This window comes from Lissotriton vulgaris, chromosome 8 (assembly GCF_964263255.1).
Source record: "Lissotriton vulgaris chromosome 8, aLisVul1.2, whole genome shotgun sequence".
Lineage (NCBI taxonomy): Eukaryota > Metazoa > Chordata > Amphibia > Caudata > Salamandridae > Lissotriton > Lissotriton vulgaris.
The window spans coordinates 433,306,058-433,327,429 of NC_141696.1; the positions used below are offsets into that span (position 1 = coordinate 433,306,058).

The 21,372-nt window shown below is 38.4% G+C and overlaps 1 protein-coding gene across 2 annotated transcripts in view; it reads left to right on the top strand.

Annotated features, from left to right (window-relative positions):
• The window catches only part of SHOX (SHOX homeobox), a 58,040-nt gene extending 37,198 nt beyond the window's left edge, over positions 1-20,842 (top strand). The window contains exons 3-5 of one of the 2 annotated variants that reach the window (XM_086933295.1): positions 1,443-1,500; positions 3,491-3,582; positions 18,408-20,842. In XM_086933295.1, coding sequence (XP_086789421.1) covers positions 1,443-1,500; positions 3,491-3,582; positions 18,408-18,653 — 396 coding nt within the window. In that variant the 3' untranslated portion in view covers positions 18,654-20,842. The remainder of the gene's footprint in view (positions 1-1,442; positions 1,501-3,490; positions 3,583-18,407) is intronic. The other variant, XM_086933296.1, reaches the window with a different exon arrangement.
• The last annotated feature ends 530 nt before the right edge of the window (positions 20,843-21,372 follow it).

Genomic DNA, 21,372 nt, shown 5'->3' on the forward strand with positions numbered 1-21,372 from the left:
AACATTTATTGCAAATCCTACATACATAGTGTTTTACGATTCTCAAATAGCAATTCTCAAAAAATCGCTATTTGAGAATCGCAAAACCTAACATTGATACATATGGCCCTATTTTTCATATGAAAAATGCAATCATCACACATTTGTTACATTTCAGTGTTTATCTTATTATGGCTTTGTATACAAAAACAGACATTTTATTTGCTCATTTTTTCACTTACAAGACAAATTGGTTCTTTTTACGGCAAAAACAAATGAAATGCTAGGAAGCCTTGCACACATGGTTTCCAATCAGAGGAATGACTCTTTGGCATCCCTAACAACTGCATTCAGCTGCATGGCTGCCAATAAAATTCAGCCCACTCAGCATGTCCCCTGTTCCTGCTGCTGGGCCGCTGCTGAAATACAAATTCTGCACACTTGGTCGCTTTGACAAAACCAATAGGTCTGACTTAAGTAAGCCAGATCTATTTGTTTCTTCAGTTCTTGTTGTTCATTAGCTCCAGCTCCCTTCACTGACGCCCTCTCAACAGCTGCTACCCTTTTCTCGCTCTCTGGATTCTAGGGCACGGTCCTTGCTATCTCCCCTCTAACTGGTCAAGAAAAGAGAGGCAGGAATCGAAAGTAAAGAGGGCTGTAAGAGCCCCACTTACTTTCTTTAGTTTGCACGCCTTGCCATTTCCTTAGTCTCTCAAGATGAGCAGGAAGTTGGTGGTTGGCTGAGGCTGGGATGAAGGGCCCTGTCTTTGATGTCATCTAGGGTCAAAGGGAGTGGGTCTTTACCATTACACCTAGCATTTTTGGTAGTTCGTCAAAGTGTACCCACACTATAGTCTTCTTCATAAGGTCCTTCATCTCACGATATCCCTCTTCAGTGCATCCTTGCCTTTATTTTTTATTATATGTTCCTAAAAAAATCTTCTCTTTGGACTATGAACAGCAGCCACGCTTACACAAATTTCACTTTAAGGCACTTTAAGGACCAAATAGTTAAGAAGCAGGGTATCACTTTATCTCCTCAGTTCAGGGGAAAGTACTATTTTAACTTGGCGAGTCAATATGGTCAGTGTCTGAAAAGTAAGCCAATAGAATCTGTAACATATAATAATCAACCTAATTCATAAGTAAACCAAGAGTTCTGCTTGCTAGGAAACCGAGTAGAATAGATATAAATCCAGGGCTGCTTACTGCCATAGTATGCTATAACCCCTCTTAAGAGCTTGCTCCTTATGTGCTCTCCATCATCAGTACCTTTTGCTTACGTTATTACATGTCACCTATTTCATCCCTCTACATTCCATTTTTGCCCTTTTAGTCTCCACCTCTCACACCCCTATCATCAGTACTAGTCCCTCATGAGCCCCTCAAGTTTCCCACTATTAAGCTCTCTCGCCGACTCTCTCTGTTCACTTTCCTCTAACACGCCTGCTCCCCTCTTACAGGTGTGGTTCCAGAATCGAAGAGCAAAATGCCGGAAGCAGGAAAATCAGATGCATAAAGGTAGGTCCCTCGTAGGTCTGTGGTGGGGAATGCAGGCAATATCGGTGGGCATCATCTCAGGCAGTGGTTTATATGGATCTGGACGACAAAGAGATTGAACCCTCCGTGATGGGTTGCATGGCTGATTTTTTTTTGTTTATTCGATGCAGAAGCTAAATAGCTACAGTCCATGAAATTTCGCGTCCATGTCATGCGAAATATGGAAAGCAAATTTCGCCAAAAATGGCACCGCAATGATTTGTTGTTTCTCAGAGGTTTGTGTTGTATTTATGTAGAATGATTTGTCCACCTCTGGTAGTGATTTTAAACTTTCATTATGAAAACCTGTTGCAACAGAACTGATACAAACAGTGACATTCAACACGAGCATATGTATTACTGTAGCGTACATTTAAGAGACATACATTGGATTGTGCAAATAGTAGGAAGCAAGCATGGATAAAACTATTTATCACTGTTATTACAGGTTGTGAACCCAGGTGGTAATAGGGATTACACTAACACCAATGGTAATGAGAAACAACGTTGAGACCAATTATAGTGACATATGTATTGAGAAGTAGTCCTAGGGTGAGATTTACAGTTTTTGCCACCTGCGGATTTTAGGATTTTTCTGAACGACTTCATGTCCTTCACTTCTACAACCTAGAACAGGTTAATCTGTCATCAAATGAGTAGTGAAAAAGTTTACTATTAGATTTATGGCAAATGGGTGAATACACTGGCAGATTTTCCAGTAACGTACCGTGGCTCTTTCATAGTTTCCACCCATACGCGCGGGTGCTAGATATATACATATAATGAAAAGGTACATTTTCCGAACACATATTCTCATTCCAGGGTCATGTTGTGGAGAAGAGCTTCCTTCTGTGACAATGTTTACTGCCCTTTTCACAGCAGAGATTCCCAAAACTTAACCTTGATTAAAACACTCCAGCGCTTCATCAGGGGTCTGAAGCGCTATGTAAATTAAATCGAAAATTTGCAAATCGTAGCAGTTATCATTTGGATATTCTGATCTGGCTGCAGTAGATTCAGCACCACGTTTTCACTGATGATATCAAGTTATAAGAATGGAATTAGCATGAAATCACACACGTCTGATTCCATCCCTGGTGTGGCTAGCATACTTGCCTCCATTTTGGTGACCTTGCCGTTGGTTCCTTCCTCTAATTCAGGCCCCTAGAGAGGAAGATGGATCATTCAGAATAGTTATTCAGGGAAGCCACCGAAAAGTACGGGACAATATTTAGCAATTACTTTTTAGCAAAGGTGGTAATGAGATACCATAACATATACTGTGAAATACCAGCCCGTTTTAACTTTCCCTCAGATGCATGTAGGGGGTAGAGTATTTTTAGGTCTGGCCGTAGCCAAGCAATTCTGTTTTTACAAAAATTATATATATTATATACATACTAATACAGGCTTGCAACTAGCCCTTTTCATCATGGCCTGCTGTTGTTGTGTCATTCACATATATTTTCAGCCCACTACAGAGTACAACATGAGGCAAGTGGTCAGCAGACTTCAGTCATTGACTAACTTCCTGAGAGAGACTGCAATATGCTCTTTCCCAAGAAGCACAGACACACACACAAAGCAGTTATCTGAACCTCAGATGCTATTATCACCCTATATGCTTTTTGAGACAAAAAAATGGTTTCTGCTTTTAGGCACTTTTTCAAAATATATATTTGAAAAGGTCCGGTAGCTCTCCCAACACTAATATTTTATAAAAGCAATGCAAAAGCAAAACAAGATTGGCAAAGCTAAAGGGCTACCAGCCAATGGCATGCTGATTGGTTTTGTAAATGCTTTTTTAGATAGTCAAGGAGGGGAATGCTATTGTAGATGGAGTTTCTTTAGCTCTAGTTAAATAGTCAAGGAAAGAGAGGATAAAGGAAGATTCATAACGCACAGTCAACGATTTTAGATGGGCACCTATCTAATTACTTGCAAGTGAACCATTTCTTGCTTCTTCTCCCAGGTGTGATCCTCGGCACAGCCAGTCACCTTGATGCCTGCAGAGTCGCGCCCTACGTGAATATGGGTGCACTGAGGATGCCTTTCCAACAGGTAGTTTGTTTTTTTTCCAAGCCACAATTTTTGTGTTGGATATATTTGTTTTGAATTTGCTGGCCTATGGTGTGTTAACTCAGTCACAACTTTTTCCAATACTTTATATGTTTTGGTCATCGTGATTGGGCCTACTTTGGTGTTAAAGAATTTCTTGGATGTGAACTGAATCTGAACAAAATTGTTGCCCAATCTGCATCTTATATTTGCATTAAACCTCCGGACAGGAGCAAACACTTGGTTCTAAAGGGATTAGTGGAACAAAGAGAGTGGATAATGTGGCTTTTCGTACTAGAAAATTGACTCTTATTCTCCAAGGAAAAACTGGTGGCCTGCTTCACGAGTCTATCCACAGAGCATACTTTTTAAGGTTATAACTTGGTTGGGACCTCTCGTTGATAGAATTATTTGTAGAGCAATGTAATATTATGCAAGTACAGAGGAGGAAATGTTTTTAGAGTATGAAAGCTGTGCTTGTGGCTTTAGCAGAAACTACCATGTAATCTTAAGCAACATAACTTTAGATTCCTTTTCTCGATTTACAACCACTTGGATCTGGGGCGTGTTCCACATTTCCTTGTTTGACAAATTGAATGTCACCCCTTAAGTGTCTGCTTTTATACATTCACAAATCTTTCTTACTGTTCAAAACGAAGCCATTAGGCCAATCTGCCATTCTGGCCTTTCTTCAGTTTTTTTAATATATATTTCTGCTTTAGTAGTTTCACTTGGACACCCATAAGCTTATCTTGTAAAAACACGAAGTGGAATGCAAATTTGATCTTTAGGTTGGAAATTGGGTAATTAAAAAAAAATGACAATTTACGAGCGCAGAGTTATTTTGAAAAACACTATGTTGGCTGCTTGCTTGTTTTTGCCTTACACTATAGTTTACATGTGTGCACTACACAATGAAAATATCATAACATAGCCTGAATCTGTGTAAGTTTTGGTGGGTAATGCTGCTGGTTTAAATTAGTTTTTGGTAAACCTTAATGTAGTAATTTATGAAATGTAATCACACTGGGAATTTTAATGATGGCCTTAATATCCCATTATTGTAGCAGCGCAAACATCAAACACTGAACATTTTAGAGCTGACAATTTAAATTATGTCTAATAGGTTGTTCCACTAGCAAATCCAAATATCACCGACACCAAATCCATCAAGGTCATAATGGCCTACACCACTGACAAATGAAAATGCCACAAACACAAACCCATGCCGTGATTCATTGTATGCTTTTTTATTTTATTCTCCAACCCCTTAGCCCATTCCTTAAATGTAATTTACTTATTTCTGTCAAGTAAAGGCTATCATCATCTTGACAGAAACAAGTTTGTTTTGGATCTATGCCTAATTTAAGGAAACATCTTTCCTGCACATTTGTGCCAGTTACATTGTTTCTTAAGGGGTATTAGGCAGTAACTTCACACACTTAAAAACGATTACATCTGTCCAGTGAAAATATATCAGGGTACAAATATGCACACAGGCATTTTAAAATAGGCTCCGCCTGGACTGACATGTCATTGAAGCTGTAGCCTAACCAACGATTACTAAAAGTATTTAAAATTAAAATATGTTACTCGCTCATAATAATTTGCCCCGGGGATGACGGCTAATTGCATCCTTTGCCAGACTCCAAAGCGCTTTTGGAACAAGCTGAGCATTCTTCATGTCCCAAGTCCACATGGATCTGATTTTGTGTGCCTCGACAGAGCGCGAGGCGGAGTGGACATCGCATGCATTTGAACCCGTGACCTTCAATGTGCAGCTATTACAGCTGGTGCATTAAACCCTTGAGCCACATCCTTTGAGTCAGCTATTTTAATTGAGACCTATTAAGTCCAGCGACAAAGATCACATGCCTCGTAGCGGAATACCGAGGAACACATTTAAATTACATTACACTTTATTACATTTTACCAACTGAGGTAAATGCCTTGCGAAGCACAGTTTCTATTTTGGACAAAGAGAGATGTTCGGGGCATTCTAGAAAAAAAAGTGCTGGTTTCCTGTTTTTTTCTGATGTAAATCAGACATAACTGAGGAAGTTTTTGTCTCTTAGTGTGAAATAGCATTCAGTCTCTCCTCTTGCTACCAGGCGACTTTTTAATTTAATTAAAAAAAGAAATGATTTTAAGAAAGCATATTGTAGCATATACCTCATTTCCTTGATGCTAGGGTTCCCAGAGAAGCAATTTAAATATGCAGATTAGATTCCATGTCCTTGTGACAACTACTCACCCCAAACTGACCTTCACCTTGTCTTGTTCTGTAAATTTGATCAGACAGAAAGTTGTTATGAGTTGTGTTGTATGTTTTTGTAGCGTTTATAAAATGTGTTTGTAATGAATTATGTCCTTTATGATCACTACCAAGTGACCAAATAGAGATTTTAAAGTAAAGTATTATATAGTTTAATACATTCGTGGTTCATAGATTGAATATAAAGTGAAGGAGACTTCTGAGAAAAACATTTTGATGTCTCAGAGCTAATTTTTAAAATAGCCAATATTACATCTGTCTTCAGTGACAAGAGCCCCAAACAAGCAGAGTTGTGCTTATCTTCCAGACACCTAGTGGGGCAAAATGTGGTTTCAGAGCCGCCAGTGTGCACTTTCGCGGTGGCACATTGGTAAAACCAAAATGTTGGTCAATGGTCACTCATTTTAATTTGCGAGTCACCGAGTACATAAATAGTTTACCAAAGTGAGTCTGTGCGCCTTATATATCCAACTGTGCCAAACATGGACACCTTAGTATTGACAAATATGATGTAAGCTCTATGGATTCTGGATTTCACCGATTAAGGGTCCTCCTGGGGTTACTCTGTCTTTGTCCCTCCCGGTACTTAGGGCCAGATTATTAAGAAAGGGCGATACATTATCGCCGCTTTTATCGGCAGGAAACTGCTGATAAAGCATCGATAATGGGCTTGATAATATGCCCTAGAGAATTCCCATAGAAGCCCAGGTTAACACCAGAACCTGGGCTTCTATGGGAATTCACAAGGGCATATTATCAAGCCCATTATCACTGCTTTATCGGCAGGAAAGCGGCGATAATGTATCGCCCTTTCTTGTTAATATGGCCCCAAGTCACTAGTGTGATAGTGCATTAGATAATGCCAGATCCCAAAAATAGTGCTGAGCATCGCCATCTTTTTTTTTTTAATGAGCATTCTCTTCATGAAAGATAGACAAACTTGAACTTTCTAATGGCAATCTGCTCGTATTGTTCGCAGGAACTTGTGGAAAACAGCTCCAAAGTTTGGCCTGGGCTACGTTTCAATTAGGCTTGTTTAATCTCGCATAATTTTGCATTATTCTTGCTATGAGAAATGCACAAGATTATGCCATTATGCCATGCGGTGTAAGTATGTGGCATTGATCACAAAATGTTAGCATGGGAGCAGTGGAACAACACAAATAACCTCAATGTTAGCGGCTGCTGTATACAGCATTTCTGTTTTTTGCATTACTATTTTAGCATTAAATCCATTTTCACGTCCAAAATGGACAAACATGCACAAATATAGAGCTAAATGCTAGTTTTGCATTTCCAGTAATTGCACATCATTTTGGCGGACTCCTGCAAAATTGCATGAAAGCAAGTACATGAATTTCATGCACCCCTATTCAAAACCCTCTATATTCTACAGAAAGAGTGTGCTTCTTAGCACAGCAAAACCTGAATTCTCAAAAACTCATTTTCCTGTTTGAACACTTCGCTTTCTTTTTGCTGCTGGGTAGCACATGTACGTTGGTCCAATCACATGTTTGGATAAATGGCTTCATAAAGGCAGCCTCTGCAGAACTTTGACATTCCCCAATGTTTAGGTAGTAGCCTCTTCATGAAAGTAAAGCAAAACAGAAACATTCAATTTGCAGTCAGGACAAATTGTTAGCTGAACATTGCAGGAGTAAGTTCACACATCTCTGAGCTTATATATTGCTCATTGTTTAATTAGAAGTTTATTTGTGAAAGCCAAGTAAAACCTGAATATTCTAAATGAAATGAGGATCCACTGTTAGCTGAATGTTGTATGTCTAAACGCACACACGTGCAAACACACACATGCACACAATTACACTATAAGAAATTAGGACTTGAGTAATCATTGCTTTGTAATTTGTCTTAGTGTTTGCTCCCACAATCTGACAGTTTATCAGTACTGCCAAATAAAGGTAACTTTCTGTAAGGAACAGTCTACTTAATCATAGTAGGCATTTTCTGTTTGTTTGAACACACACAACTATTAATCATTTAGTATTTAAGATACACCTTTCAGAAATAGGCATACACATGTAGAACCCTGAACAATGCATGGGCCATTTCACCTTTCATATGATAGTCTTGTTTGTAAATCAGTTGGACATTTCAGTATTTGTCCTATCATCCAAACCCCAATTGCCTGTAGTCTTTCTTGTCCATAGAACATTCTCGGTGGTCTCCTGCATGTATCCTTATTCTACGTGGATAGCTAGAGCGTTCGTAAATAATGATGCGATTATTCTTGTCTCCCTAGGTTTTCATATTTGCAGGTTCTCCCCAGATCCTAGCTGAAATGTTTTTATACCAAATATTGTATTTCTGAGTTGAGTCTAAGAAAAATAAAAAATAGGGCTGCAGATGTGAATAGGTTAGATGCAAGGAAAGACTGTTTCTGGAGTGAAAAGTCAACAGAAGATCAGTTTGAGGAGTAAATGGCATAAGTGCCATCTTTCAAATATGTTATCTCCACACAGACCTATTTTAATACGGTTTAGTGACAGCAAATGCTGCCATAGCGGGATGACTAATGTCAAAGAAATAATGCTTTGTGTGCCATGAACTTGCTCTATTGAGCAAGGGTGGATTTCCTTATCTATTAATGTTTTTGAATAGAGCCCATAGATACCATTGAGCTACACAGTGTGCGAAAATCATTGGTTTGTAAAAACTTGAGTTTTGAAGTGGGGGGGAAGTAGTCAATGCTGACGTTTGGTGGGTCATCAGTGAAGTGTCATAGCTTTAAGCAAACCCCTTTTGATGAACTGAGAATCAATTGTAAAAGATACAGTATAATATGAACCGCATCCCACCTGCCTCTCTGTATCTTGAGCACTTGTCTGATTCCAATAAACATCACTCTAATACTCCCAAGACTGCTCAATGTTATTTACTTCCTGTGCAGATCAATAGACATATTGATCAACTCTGTTCACTCCCATTATATCTCAATATTCCACTGTCTTTCTTCACCATAGAAACACAGAATTGTATGCAAGAAAACTGTTTCCTATAGCATCATTCTCATATGCTTGTCTCGGTAGAGGAAAGGACACCAAACCCATGTACTCTTTTCATTTTTAGGGTTTTAAGAGACACTTTGAGGAAACAAGCATTCACCTTACTGGCATAGAATGTTACACTGAGTAGTTCAATGCTGTATCCATATAAACAACTTGAATTTATGTTTTCCTTTTAACTACTGTCTGGCCTCACCAAAACCATACATTGTATTGCCTAATCCTTTCTCTTTCTTGTTTTCTTTCTCTGCATTTCTTTAAGTTTGTCTACTCCTACGTATTTTGTGATGTGGAGCATACATTTTATGTCACTTGCACCAATTCTTTCTTTCTCAGTATCCCTCTTTAGTCTACAAATATCCTCTGTTTAATGGTAATCAATGCCCACACTTTATTTTTTTCTTACTACTCATCTCTGTGTGTAAACTATTCCTCTAACACATGCGCCACTTCCTTTTCTCCTCATGCAATGTTTTATCCGTTTACATAAATAATCGTATTTTTATTCATGGGTATTATTTTTCTTTGATTTTTCTGTGAAAATCACCAAATTTCATAATACAATTATGCATTTATCACATTGTGTTGCGGGTAGGAAAACACATTAGTTTATATTTTGAATACCTCCACCAACAAATATTCATATGAATGCTGAGCATTCTGCTGCATGCTGAATTAAGAAACATAAAAGAAAAACTGAATGATGCAATTGTACTGTATTTTTTTTAGTGTTACAATAAAATGTTTTGTTGAAGAAATGATATATTGGTACAAAAAGCTGCTATTTGAAAAAAAGAAATTGGGGGGATCCTTAATCAACATGTTCAAACATGGCTGATATGCTTACAAACAAACTACATTTTTATTATCTCATAATGATTAAAATCTTGAAAAACAGTGTTCCACAATATATCAGCATTTTATATAGTCGAGAACCATCCTTCTTCAGGCTCCCCTAATGTAACCCCAGATCAAACCAATGATTATGCTGCCTTATTACGCATTACTCATCATCTATCCTCTAAAGCGCCCCCTGCATGTCGACTAAGTAATTCTACTTTGATGATAAGCAGTGAGATCTCTCCTTTATTCACAATTTGATAGATCACGTCAACAACTTAAGTCATGTAATACGTAATGTTCTTTTTTCATCAATATTGATAGTGCTACGGCCATGCTATGCCACACACTGTTTATTCTTAATTTTGGCACACATTTTTATTAGCAACAATGCCACTGTTTCAAGTAGTCCAGTGGTCTCTCTCCCAGAGCTGTCTTGGTTTTGAAAGGTGTAAAGGGACCACTTCTAAATTCTTCAGTTTTGTATCTGTTGGGTGCATTTTATAAATAACCAATGTTATAAATATTGCAAAACATCAGCCAGCCTCTCAGTTTTCATCCGGTTACCCTATCACTATATAAAAAGCACAGCTCATCTAGTCACTTCCCCTTATAACACATGTTTCTGACATTTAATCTTCACACTAACTTGACTGAGTAGACTTTTGTTAATATATACGGATTCTGTAGGGCACACTGCTATTTTCACAAATTAACCCCCATTAATTGCGTCTGAAAATAACCTTTTGCTTATCTACTTAATCTAATTAGAGGAGTTTAAGATTGCCAGACAGTAGGAGCTGTCAGACCAGATGACATTTTTAAAAATTGAATTTGCCTCTTCACCGATCATATGGCGGATAGCGTGGGATAAACTTGGCAACACGTTGATCCCTATTAAATTTTGTTTGGCGTGTCTTAAATGTATGTTATGCTGCACAGCTTGTGCCCCATCGAGTATATAGTGATGTGAAGGCTGAAGGCTGATCTGTTTCTAGTCAGCATTGCAGATATCTCTTACAGCGTCATATACCCATATCCTCTTAATTTTAATAGGTCTCGGTTTAAATAGGTTTTGCTGAAAGATTTCTGAAAATAAATTGGTGAGAGGTTTTTAGAATAATTTCAAATTTAACCTCTGTAACATTCATTTACATTACTGACTGCATGAGATGAAGCAATGAAGAAGAACAATCCATCAAGTTTGTTATTTTTTTAAACATTTTCCCTACCGGCTTCAATAATTCAGCTATTCGCACTCTTCCTGTCTTTTTCTTTTTACTATGTAATAGAACATTCCATGCACGGTGCTCCAATACTGCCAAATTCTGCTACGCTTAAAATTCCTTAAAAAATAAATAATAAACTGCGTTCATGTTAACAGGGTGTTCTGTCCACCAAGCTCACGGACCATTACTTGGTCTTCAAAACCTGATCTTTTCCTTCTCAAGCTGTTCCTTTGCAATGGAACCCTGTTTAATCCCCTATAGAAAGTGTAATGGACTATTTCTGAAATGCAGAAACCCAAGTACCCTGTATTTTTGTCAGTGCGGTGTTCCTTGAAGAGGCCTGCACTGCTCAGTTGTCTTACATTTCTGCCCCAACCCATTCGATTGGTTCACCCAAAATTTGATGCCCCTTTAGTTGATCAGTGGATCCTTCATCAGTAGCCCCACTTTCCCTTTGTTCTCTTCTTAGCCTTTTACTTAAAAAATCCCTCCCTGTGACTTATAACAACCAATCAGGGGCCATATGTATCAAGCAAAATTGCATTCGCAAATGACGAAATTCGCAGAATTTCGGCGTTTTCAGAATGCAATTTTGCCAAATGGTATGTATTAAGGCAAAATAAGGAATCTCAAAATTTGCGATTCCTTATTTTGCAATTGCATTTAAGGAATCGCAAATTTTGCGATTCCTTAAATGCAATGTAAGAAGCACCAAAAAAGTGCAATTTGGCCTTAAGGAATCGCAAATTACCACCACCTTCAAGTTGGTGGTAATTTGTGATTTCTTTGAAAAATGCACTTTTTTGCATTTTTCAAAGTGCAATGTGAAGCACATACATGCCTTTAGGGCATGTATGTGTGCCACATGTGCACCCATGCTTATTTCAGGGGTGCATCAGGGTGTCATTTTGATACCCCTGCACCCTTGAAATTATTCTCAATTTGTGATTCTCAAATTGTGAATCGCAAATTGAGAATAACTTCCCATGGGAATGAGAAAGTATTCCTTAATTGCAATTCACAATTTGCTAATCGCAATTAAGGAATTTTAAGTAATCGCTAAAAATTGTGATTTTTTTACATACATCCCTATTTGCAATTCTCAAATAGCGATTTCTATAAAATCGCTATTTGAGAATCGCAAATCAGGATGTTGATACATATAGCCCCAGGTTCCTACAATTGCAAGCTATACTTCTTAGCTGCTAAATGAAAAATGTGAGACACTCTTTTCTGACTAATTATTTTTGGCCTGTCGATGTTAGAAAATAATATAAAGGGATGTCTCAAAACAAATAAGAATACTAGCCCACAAGCGCTTTTCCATTTCAATGCCGAAATGTCAGATTTGTTAGTTCCCACTATAATTATTTAGTAATGTCTTTATTTATATTATTGCACCTTTGATCACAAAGTATCACTGACTGATTCAATTAATATTATATATACCCAATGATACCTGTAAGTGCAAAACTTAAAATATTTGAAACAATCTAATATTCAACACAAGAAAGACATTTTTTAATTGTAAAATGTTTTAGTCTGAATCAAGGTTACATTGCTTGGCTAATGTGTCTGATTTTAAAATTTAAAATAGCTTATCAATATATCAATATCTTCAACAGTCTTGAAGTTCACTAATACTTTATCATACTCATGTGAACTTCCTAAAATACATTTTTCAATATATAACGTTAGTATACAAATAAAACGGGTCTCTAATCCTGAAAATGATTTAAAATTGATTGTTCATTGGTCAGCAGGTTGGTAGTATTTGATTGCATTGTTGCTAAAAAAATCTGAGGTGAAAAATGCCATTGCTTTCCTTTTAGTGGCATTTTATGGTGTGCAGAAGTGGGGATGGATTGTGTAATTTCAAATCAATTGCTAAGATTGAAATATAAATTTGTTACAGTGTACATTCAATGAATACACTTGTATTCTAGTGAAAAAGCACAAGAGGTCTTCTATATGGTTTACATGAATGACAGCTATGATTCTGCAAGTAATGGAATGTATTCAGTGTATCCTAGTAATATACATGATGGCTTTCAGTGTGGTTTCTGTGTTAGTGAAAGCTTTGTCATCAGAGTTGAGCACTGAGACAACCATGTTGTATTTAGGACTCAATTAAAGGAAGATTTTTAAGCAAGTGTTTATGTCACTTCTGATGGTGCCATGCTGTTTATACAAAAAGTCTCATCAGCATTTCATAATCCGCTGAATTGCTAACAAGGCAATTTCCCGTAAAACTCTGAAATCAGTCCCGTCATCGCGCTTCAGTCTTGCATGAATATACATGAGGATTTGTGCTAACTGGCTGTAGACTCGCTACCAGAAGGGTGTAATGCAGCCTTCTAAGTTCCAACTTGATATGCCATCATATTCAATGCTGTTTCATCTCTTAAAGCTTGATTGTTAAAAGATTGATCTTTTAATACATAAAATTCGAGCTCACCAGTTACAAATGGGTTCCAGTGAATTCAGTTACTAGCATTTGTGGGTTTTCGACCACTAATTAACTGTGGCGCATGAAAATTCATGTGATTCCACATAGTGGAAATGGTTAATAATGTCTGAAGAGTTCAATTGTGTTAGTATGTGTTTGTTTCTGGACACTATTGTAAATACTTTCCCCCCACCAGCCATATACAATCAAGTGTCAAACACTCCTACGTATCAACCTGTTACAATAGAAATCATTTGCAACAAGTCAGCTGGCATTTCTATCAGGGAACACAAGAGTAAATTTGCATAAATGATAATATTAAGCTAGATTTGAAAGGAAACTGTAATCTTCATGCAAGGTAAATTAAAAGTAAAATGATTTCTTTATACAGATTAAAATTAATATTTAATATAATATGTTTTATATAACGGTTACACAGTCTCAAGTCCCTGTAAGGGTGCTTGAGAGAAAGGGAGACACAGAAGAGAACAGGGGTCACCTAGCTGTAAATTAGTATGGTTAATGAAACTGTTACTTGCAGACTACTTAAGCAGTAGATGCTACTGTATCTGAGTTTGTGTGCTTCCTGCTGAGGATTTATCTGAGTGCCTGAGGGAGGTTGCAATAGTCAGCTGGTAGAAAAAGACGTGCACATTTACAATCACTAAGATGGAGGCAGTGTTTTTGTTAGGAATTTGTCCCTGATACATCCTGATGTTATTCTTGAGTTTGGAGTTGTCAACCTAGTCCTGACAAACACAAATCTTTAAAAAAAGCCACTAATATACCTTCAGTCTGTAACATTAGGCATGATAGACCTTTCTTTATGCAAAAAAAGATGAAATCTCTAATCCAGGGGGTGATTACATTAAGGCTGGCATATCTTACTATCCATCCCTGAGCTCTCTTAGTAAGCACGTATATACTCGAATACATAGATTGAAATAACAACACTCAGTAAAGTGTACTGCCAAAATATCCAACATACATAAATATTTCCCTACAAAAATGTTGAAATGCAATTCAACCCACTACTAGGCACTTCTTCCTAAATATGTTAAGATTAGCGTTAGAATCGTTTAAGGATTCATTCCTACTTAAAGCGGGGTTTCTGCAATTCAGAAAGAAGAATCAGTAGTAGAGTGTTCTTTGAGTTTTTGGTGCTCTAGTGACTCCTGGTAGCACAACAAATCACTTTTAAAGCCACTTCGATGTATTTCAAAGGTGATTGAGTGTTTCCTTCAGTGCTTAATTTGAGCTGGTGGTTGCCGGTGGGGGAACACTTAAACTAATTTTCTGGGACTGGCACTTATTTTTGGGAATTATGTGTGAATTATTGAGTGAAAACAAACACAATGGAAAGAAGAGAAAGACAAAATAACCTCTCAAAGGGATAAAGCAAGAAACTGCAAAAGAAAGATATAGGGGCAGAGAGTGTCTGGTAGTGGATTAAAGAGGCATGAGGTGGATTTAAAGCTACCAGCTTTGGTGTTAGGTGTGCTGACATTAAACTAAAACTGCCACAGGCGTCTGAGCACCAGCACTCTACTTGTTTTATAAATTAAGCACTGGATCTCCTGCTAGACTGAGATATATTTAAAGCCTATATCCCTACAGTTTCCTCAAAACACACCTGTTCAAGAAGGCTTTTACTGAACCAGAGTTGGTTGTGAGTTGGGCCCACTTATCTAATCCACCCACAATATGATGAGTAATACAATTATGAGGAGACCCTGCAGTATTTCTTAGCCCTAATAACAATCCACACTCTGGGGCAACTTCTAGGAGGCATGTAAGATCATATACAAATGCTCAAATGTTTGATATGGAGGAATCCTCTTTATATTAATCAGTGACACATGCATGTGAGAACAGAAAGAAGGGTTAAACGTCTGTGGAAACCGGTGGCTAGCTTTATCAAAAAACTCAGAAATTTAGTAGGAGGCTTCCTCATAAATTTGCAGTTAATCTCCAATTTTTTGGAATTAACAAAGTTTTGTAGATTTCTGGGAATCTGAAACAGTTGCAATTTCCAAGGTATACTCCTGTAAAACATTTGTGAATTCCCATTTATGACTATGCAGACGCATTTCTGCATGCAAAAAATGTATATCATATTCATGCAAAATGTATCAGTTTAGCTCATTTGTGATTTCAAGTTTCTTAATTTTTCACTTGAAGACCCATCTTTCGACCCCAATTTAGGGCATCTTTCTACCCGTTTCGACCTTGAAATCTGATGTACTCCAACCCTTGACAGGAGTAAATCTCCAACCATATCCAGGACTAGGATCGACAATGGATGTATTCGTGAATTTCCATAACCAAGTTCATTTTTAGGTGTTCCCAATGCTTCAAGGCGTACCTGGCTTGGGAAGTTTACATCTCACCCCTTGCAAAAGATTTACTTGATCAAAAGTATGTTTGGCTAAACCTTTTACTTGAGTAAATTTAACTTTTGTGTCAATTGAACTTAAACATTCACATGGCTTTGTGATTTGGGGCAGTACTCCGCAAAGCCTAGCTTTGGAGGCTATAGTAATTTAGCATAGCACATTGATGTGAAGAAGTCATTGTTGCTTTGTTCATCATTTGGTTCATAGGTTCACATGATTGTTTCTACAGGCTTTGTCGGGTCTAGGTGTTTGATGTCTGAAAAAATGTTCACTAGGGTTTGCAAACTCTAAATAGAATGAATGTCACTTAGAGTTAGGAGAACTGGTGCTTCATCTTTCAGATGGGCCATATTCTGGCCTGGTGGGGAATGGTCTGGCCCATTCTATTTTAAACCCCCGGGTATAGTTTAGCCTAGGACACCTTATCCCCCCGGGTATACTCTGGCCTGGGCCAAACTATGCCTGGGTTTAATCTGGGCAGGGGTATTTTTGACCTGCTACACCTGTAGAAGTGCTGTAAATCAGAGATTAACCCTCCCGATTTGTGGACATTTCCCTGTGGGGCAAACATCGACTCACTCTTGAAGCTGTTGTTTGCCTCGCTTTTTCCTTTACAAGGGTGCCCCTTGATCCCCTGGTTCCCTTCCGATTCTGTCATAAGGCATTTCCCCATCTACAACTGCAGCACTGTTTAATTAGATACTGCAATGCAAGTGGCTAAATGCTTGCCTGCAAGAATGGCACAGCACAAACTCTGCATAACCTCCCATCCCACCAACACTGGAGTTCCACAGCCTCATTAAGAGTAGGTCTGGGTGAAATTTCAATCACGCCTGTGTAATTCACATCATTTTGCAATTTTTTAACATTATGCTTATTAAGAGAAATTCTCAAAATAACGCCATTACATGAATTTGCATAATTACATGCAGTTCGCGGTAATATTTTCCTGCAAGTGTTCAGGAATAACGTAAGTGGCCAGAACTCAAGCAACTGTTGCTTGCATACGTGTGCTTTTGTGCTATATTTTTTAAGAAATGCATCCCTCCCTCAAAATTGTTTCACAGGCGCATTTTGCAGTAAACCATAGTATTAAGTACAGATTTGCATTTCATATAATTACGCAAATTTCACACACCCCTAATCGGAAACCTTTGACTTGGTATTTATCTACAGTGGACTAGCGACATTGTTGCAGTGTTGGAAGGTACCCATAACAGAAGAAGACTTCTGACATATATCTTTCAGGCAAAGCATAGCAGAGCCCTGCAGGGAAAAAAACACTATTAGCCCTCACATAAAGAGAGAAAAATCCCTATTTTGGGGGTTGGTATTTGAGATAGAAAATAAGTAAGGCCCAGATTTACAAAGCCCTTGCATCACGCAAGCAGAGAGGCAAGGGAACACACGTGCTTAAGTGATATTTACTAACCCATGCAAATCTACCTTGAGCGCCTCTGTGTTGCTTAGTAAATCTAGAGAAATGTAAAGTAGTGCAAATCGCTGCCTTGCATCACTCATTCTGCATTCTGCAGCACACGCAGAGAGAGGAAAATGCCTCAAAGGAGGAGGTGTCCCTTCCTCCACAAAAATAATCCTGTCTGTAGCACCTTGGCACAAGGATACCTGAGCTGGTGCTAGGCAGCACTTAATGCGCAAGCACAGGGAGAGAGCAGAAATGCATCATATCTTAGTAGATGTGGCGCATTCTTGCTCTCTCAATGTCAAGCAGCACCAGTGCTTGCTTAATTTCAGCCGGTGGTTTCCGGTGCTCGGCACTGGCACTTAATTGTCAACACCATCAACAGTCTGCCGTAAGGTGGCGCTGTCTGGATAATTTACAGATGACCACTACAACAGTTATATATTAATTCAATAGACATTATAATGACAATTACCTGCTGCCCAAGCCATTGTTATGATTTTTGGGGGACTGAAATAGTCTGGATTGTCACACTTGTAGGAGTGTGATGGTTAGTAGTTATGTTGTTACTATCATCAGCAGCATGGCATGGGCAATGTGTGGTCCAAGCTGTAGTGGCCGCCTAAAAAGAGCTCTGGCACTCATCTTTTTGCAAATTAAGCACTGCACGGCACAGCGCAGAAAGTTGTCTCGCTGCATTGCGTGATATTTTGATAAATCGGGCCTATTGTGTCAGTTAAAGCGTTTCAGTAGCACTTTTGGCAAAAAAGATTCCTACTAAGCTGGCAGGAACCACTAATTTCAGCAGATGGTCCTCTCCTGGAATGGCAGAGGAAGGCTTCTACCTCATCTATATAGGATGGTGGGCCACCTTCCAAACTCTAACCAAGTCAAACATCTCGATCAAAAACAATGTGGCAGAATCTGAGATGAATATTTATTGAGCAGGTTTTTTTCATTTCTAAATTGGTGCACTTAAAACAAAATTGTCTAATCACAGCAGAACATTGCGCAAGGTGCAAATATTGCAAAAACATATTGATGTACGGATGTGGATGTAGTCTATCATAATAGTGTACCGTAACCTCTTTAAGCAGACCCTACAATTGTTTATGTCTAAAGGAAAAAGGCATTAATATAAACATTTAACCTATTTTCAATCCCTAACAATCCTTTATTTTACTTTTTTTCAGGTCCAAGCACAGTTGCAACTGGAAGGAGTCACTCATGCACACCACCACCTTCACCCTCATCTGGCTGCTCACGCGCCATACCTTATGTTCCCACCACCCCACTTTGGACTTCCTATTGCCTCACTGGCGGAAACAGCCTCTGCGGCTGCTGTTGTAGCGGCAGCAGCAAAGAGCAACAGCAAAAACTCCAGCATCGCCGATTTGAGGCTCAAAGCCAGGAAACATGCAGAGGCGTTGGGTCTTTGACAATTCCAGTCCTTGGTAAGAAGGTGAACTGAGGGTCTTCTTCTTGCCATGGTTATTGACTCTACAGGCACAAAACTTGTTAAGAACATGTTTTTTGCTACAGACAACCTAAAAGGCCTGAACATGCTTTGCTCTCGGTTGGAGGAACTCTCCGATTAAATTCATTGAAATGCGGAACCTCGGCCTGCCCTCGCCCGCCTCCCACACTTCCCCCCACCAAGACAACACAGATCTGTAGGACACAATGACAGATTACATTTTTCTGCATCCACCCTCCAAGCTGTCAGACTTTTAACAAATGGCTCTAACCAAGAACAGAAACTTTTCATCAGCCTTTGGAAGATGGGGGAATAAATACTGTACAATGTCTCCTGGCACTTATATGAAGACATGGGACAACTTGGAAATGTTTGACCCTTGGTGAAGAGCCCTCCTTGCCAGCAAGCCACCCACTGCTGTCACTCCATCCTTCATGTGCATGTGTGTAGCTAAACACATTTCGAGGGTTAAAAGTTAAATATAAATATGTATAAATATAAATCTTTATCTATAAAAATAGATCTGTGGGGCTGGTCTCCATGAAAAACGTTTCTCCATTGCCAAGAGTATTATTTCACTGCTCTGAAAAACTTCCACCACCAAGCATCTGCTGAAGAAATAGTTTGAATGCAACATTCAGATTTTCTTATCTAGGTCGGGCGCAGTGGGGATACCGGCACCCTCCCTCATTCCTTTTTTTTTATACAAGCAGCAATAACAAAATTCGTGTCTCAAAATTAACATAAAATGGCGGAAGGTATGATGTCACTGGTATTGTGACTTGAATGATCATCAAGTAGAGTGCACTTACTTGCTTAACCCCGAGATTCCTGCACTATTTGAGAACATGCAAAATGGAAATGGAGTATTTTGTGCTGTTGCAACAAACTGATTTTTTTTTCTCAAGTTGACCATGGTTTGCAGTTTGAAAAAGTTATTATTTTCTAAATTATGATTAATCAATGTTTTCCGGGGAGGATGAGGAGGGTGATAGAGAGGTGGGGCTGAGAACAGGATGGAGAAACAAAGGTTTCCGAACTAATACGGATGCAGCATTCATTTTACGAACATGCATTTAAGTGCAGCTAAGTGCAATACTGTAAATACTATAGATTTTTAATGAATTATCTATACATTCGTTTTCTGTTCATAACGAACTCTGCATTCTCCAAATCCTGTTTATCTTCCCTTGCACTGGGTGCCCTGCTGCATTTTTGCTTTGCCAAAACGTCAGGGTTATAGTTGCCAAAATGACACCATTTTGCCAAAATTTCAGGATGTGTTTTCGAAAAATGTGTCAAAAAGCATGATCCGCTTGTTGAAATAAAAATATGACATATCTTTTTAGTGCAATGCATCTGCAGTAGCTCCAGGAATTTAGCTAAAACTGCCATGGATTAATAATGTTTCACTTGTTATTACATCCCCAAAAATCATGTTCCCCTAAAGGACGGCTGTACACGTGTTTTTGTTATATACAGAAGCCATCTACCTTTAGCTGTGGCCATTGGTTATTTAAAAAGGAATGTAAGCGAGAGTGAAAAGTGTGAAGGAGAGACAGTGAGAGAGAGGTAGGAAGGCAAATAAACATCGATGGTAGAAGATTGATTTCCATTTAGATAATTCCTACAGATGATCCATATGGCTTTATGAGGCCCGTTTAGGGGTTTGGTGACATGTACAAAATACTTTTCTTCAGATATATGGTTTATCACCATTTAACCACCAGAACCCCTCAATTGATTGTAGGAACACTATGCAGGGCTCCTGTTATCCTTCATCTCCACATAAATTTTATGTCTCAACGTGTTAATAAACCATTGAAAACATATAGATTCTATTTTGCCTTTCACGTCACCACGAGTCTGCAATAAGAAAATTGAACACCTCTTTCTTTATTTCTTACTGCCTGACAATTTGTAAAGTTACGACTTTGGGCCAACAGTAGCAGTGCCATTCGATACTTCATAATTCCAACAAGGATGACTTGGCACACAGGTGTGTTTAGAACTGGATTCCCATACAATTTAGGCCTGTCAACCCTTATAAAAGAACAATTTCTAAATTCTCGTTTACCCTCCTCTGTGACTAGCAATATACTGATCAAGCACAGTTTTTGGTATTTTTAGCCCGTATAAAGCAACATTAAAGCATCTCAGGCACACTGTTTACATACACATTGTATTAGGAAAATAATGTGAGTGGTGATGCCAGGAATTGGTTAAGTGAATATCTGAAGTCCTAAACCAAGCCTGTTCACAGCTTCTTCTTCAAAATCCCAATTTAATGAAAGTGTAAGATCACCAGAACTTTCTTTACCTTGTATTTTAAACAAAAGAATAACATCTCTTTGCATTTATAAGTGTAACACTATGTTGTTATGTAGCTAAATCCACTCTTGAGAAAAGCTAATCAATGTATACCCACCCACAAATATACATTTATGTGCTGCTTAATTTGTAAAAGAGTGTTGGGTCCCAAAGTTTCACTCAGAGGTCTGCGGCAGCACTATAGGATGTCCATATGCCGAATAGCAAGGCTTCATAGTCTTAATTCTATCTACCTCATAGGCCTTTCATCCAACACCAGACACTCCCTTCCCATTTAGCTCACTCTTTTAGGGTCTTTTTTAACCCTGCTTTCTTTCTTTGATATGCTTTTTTCCCGTCTTTGTCTTCCC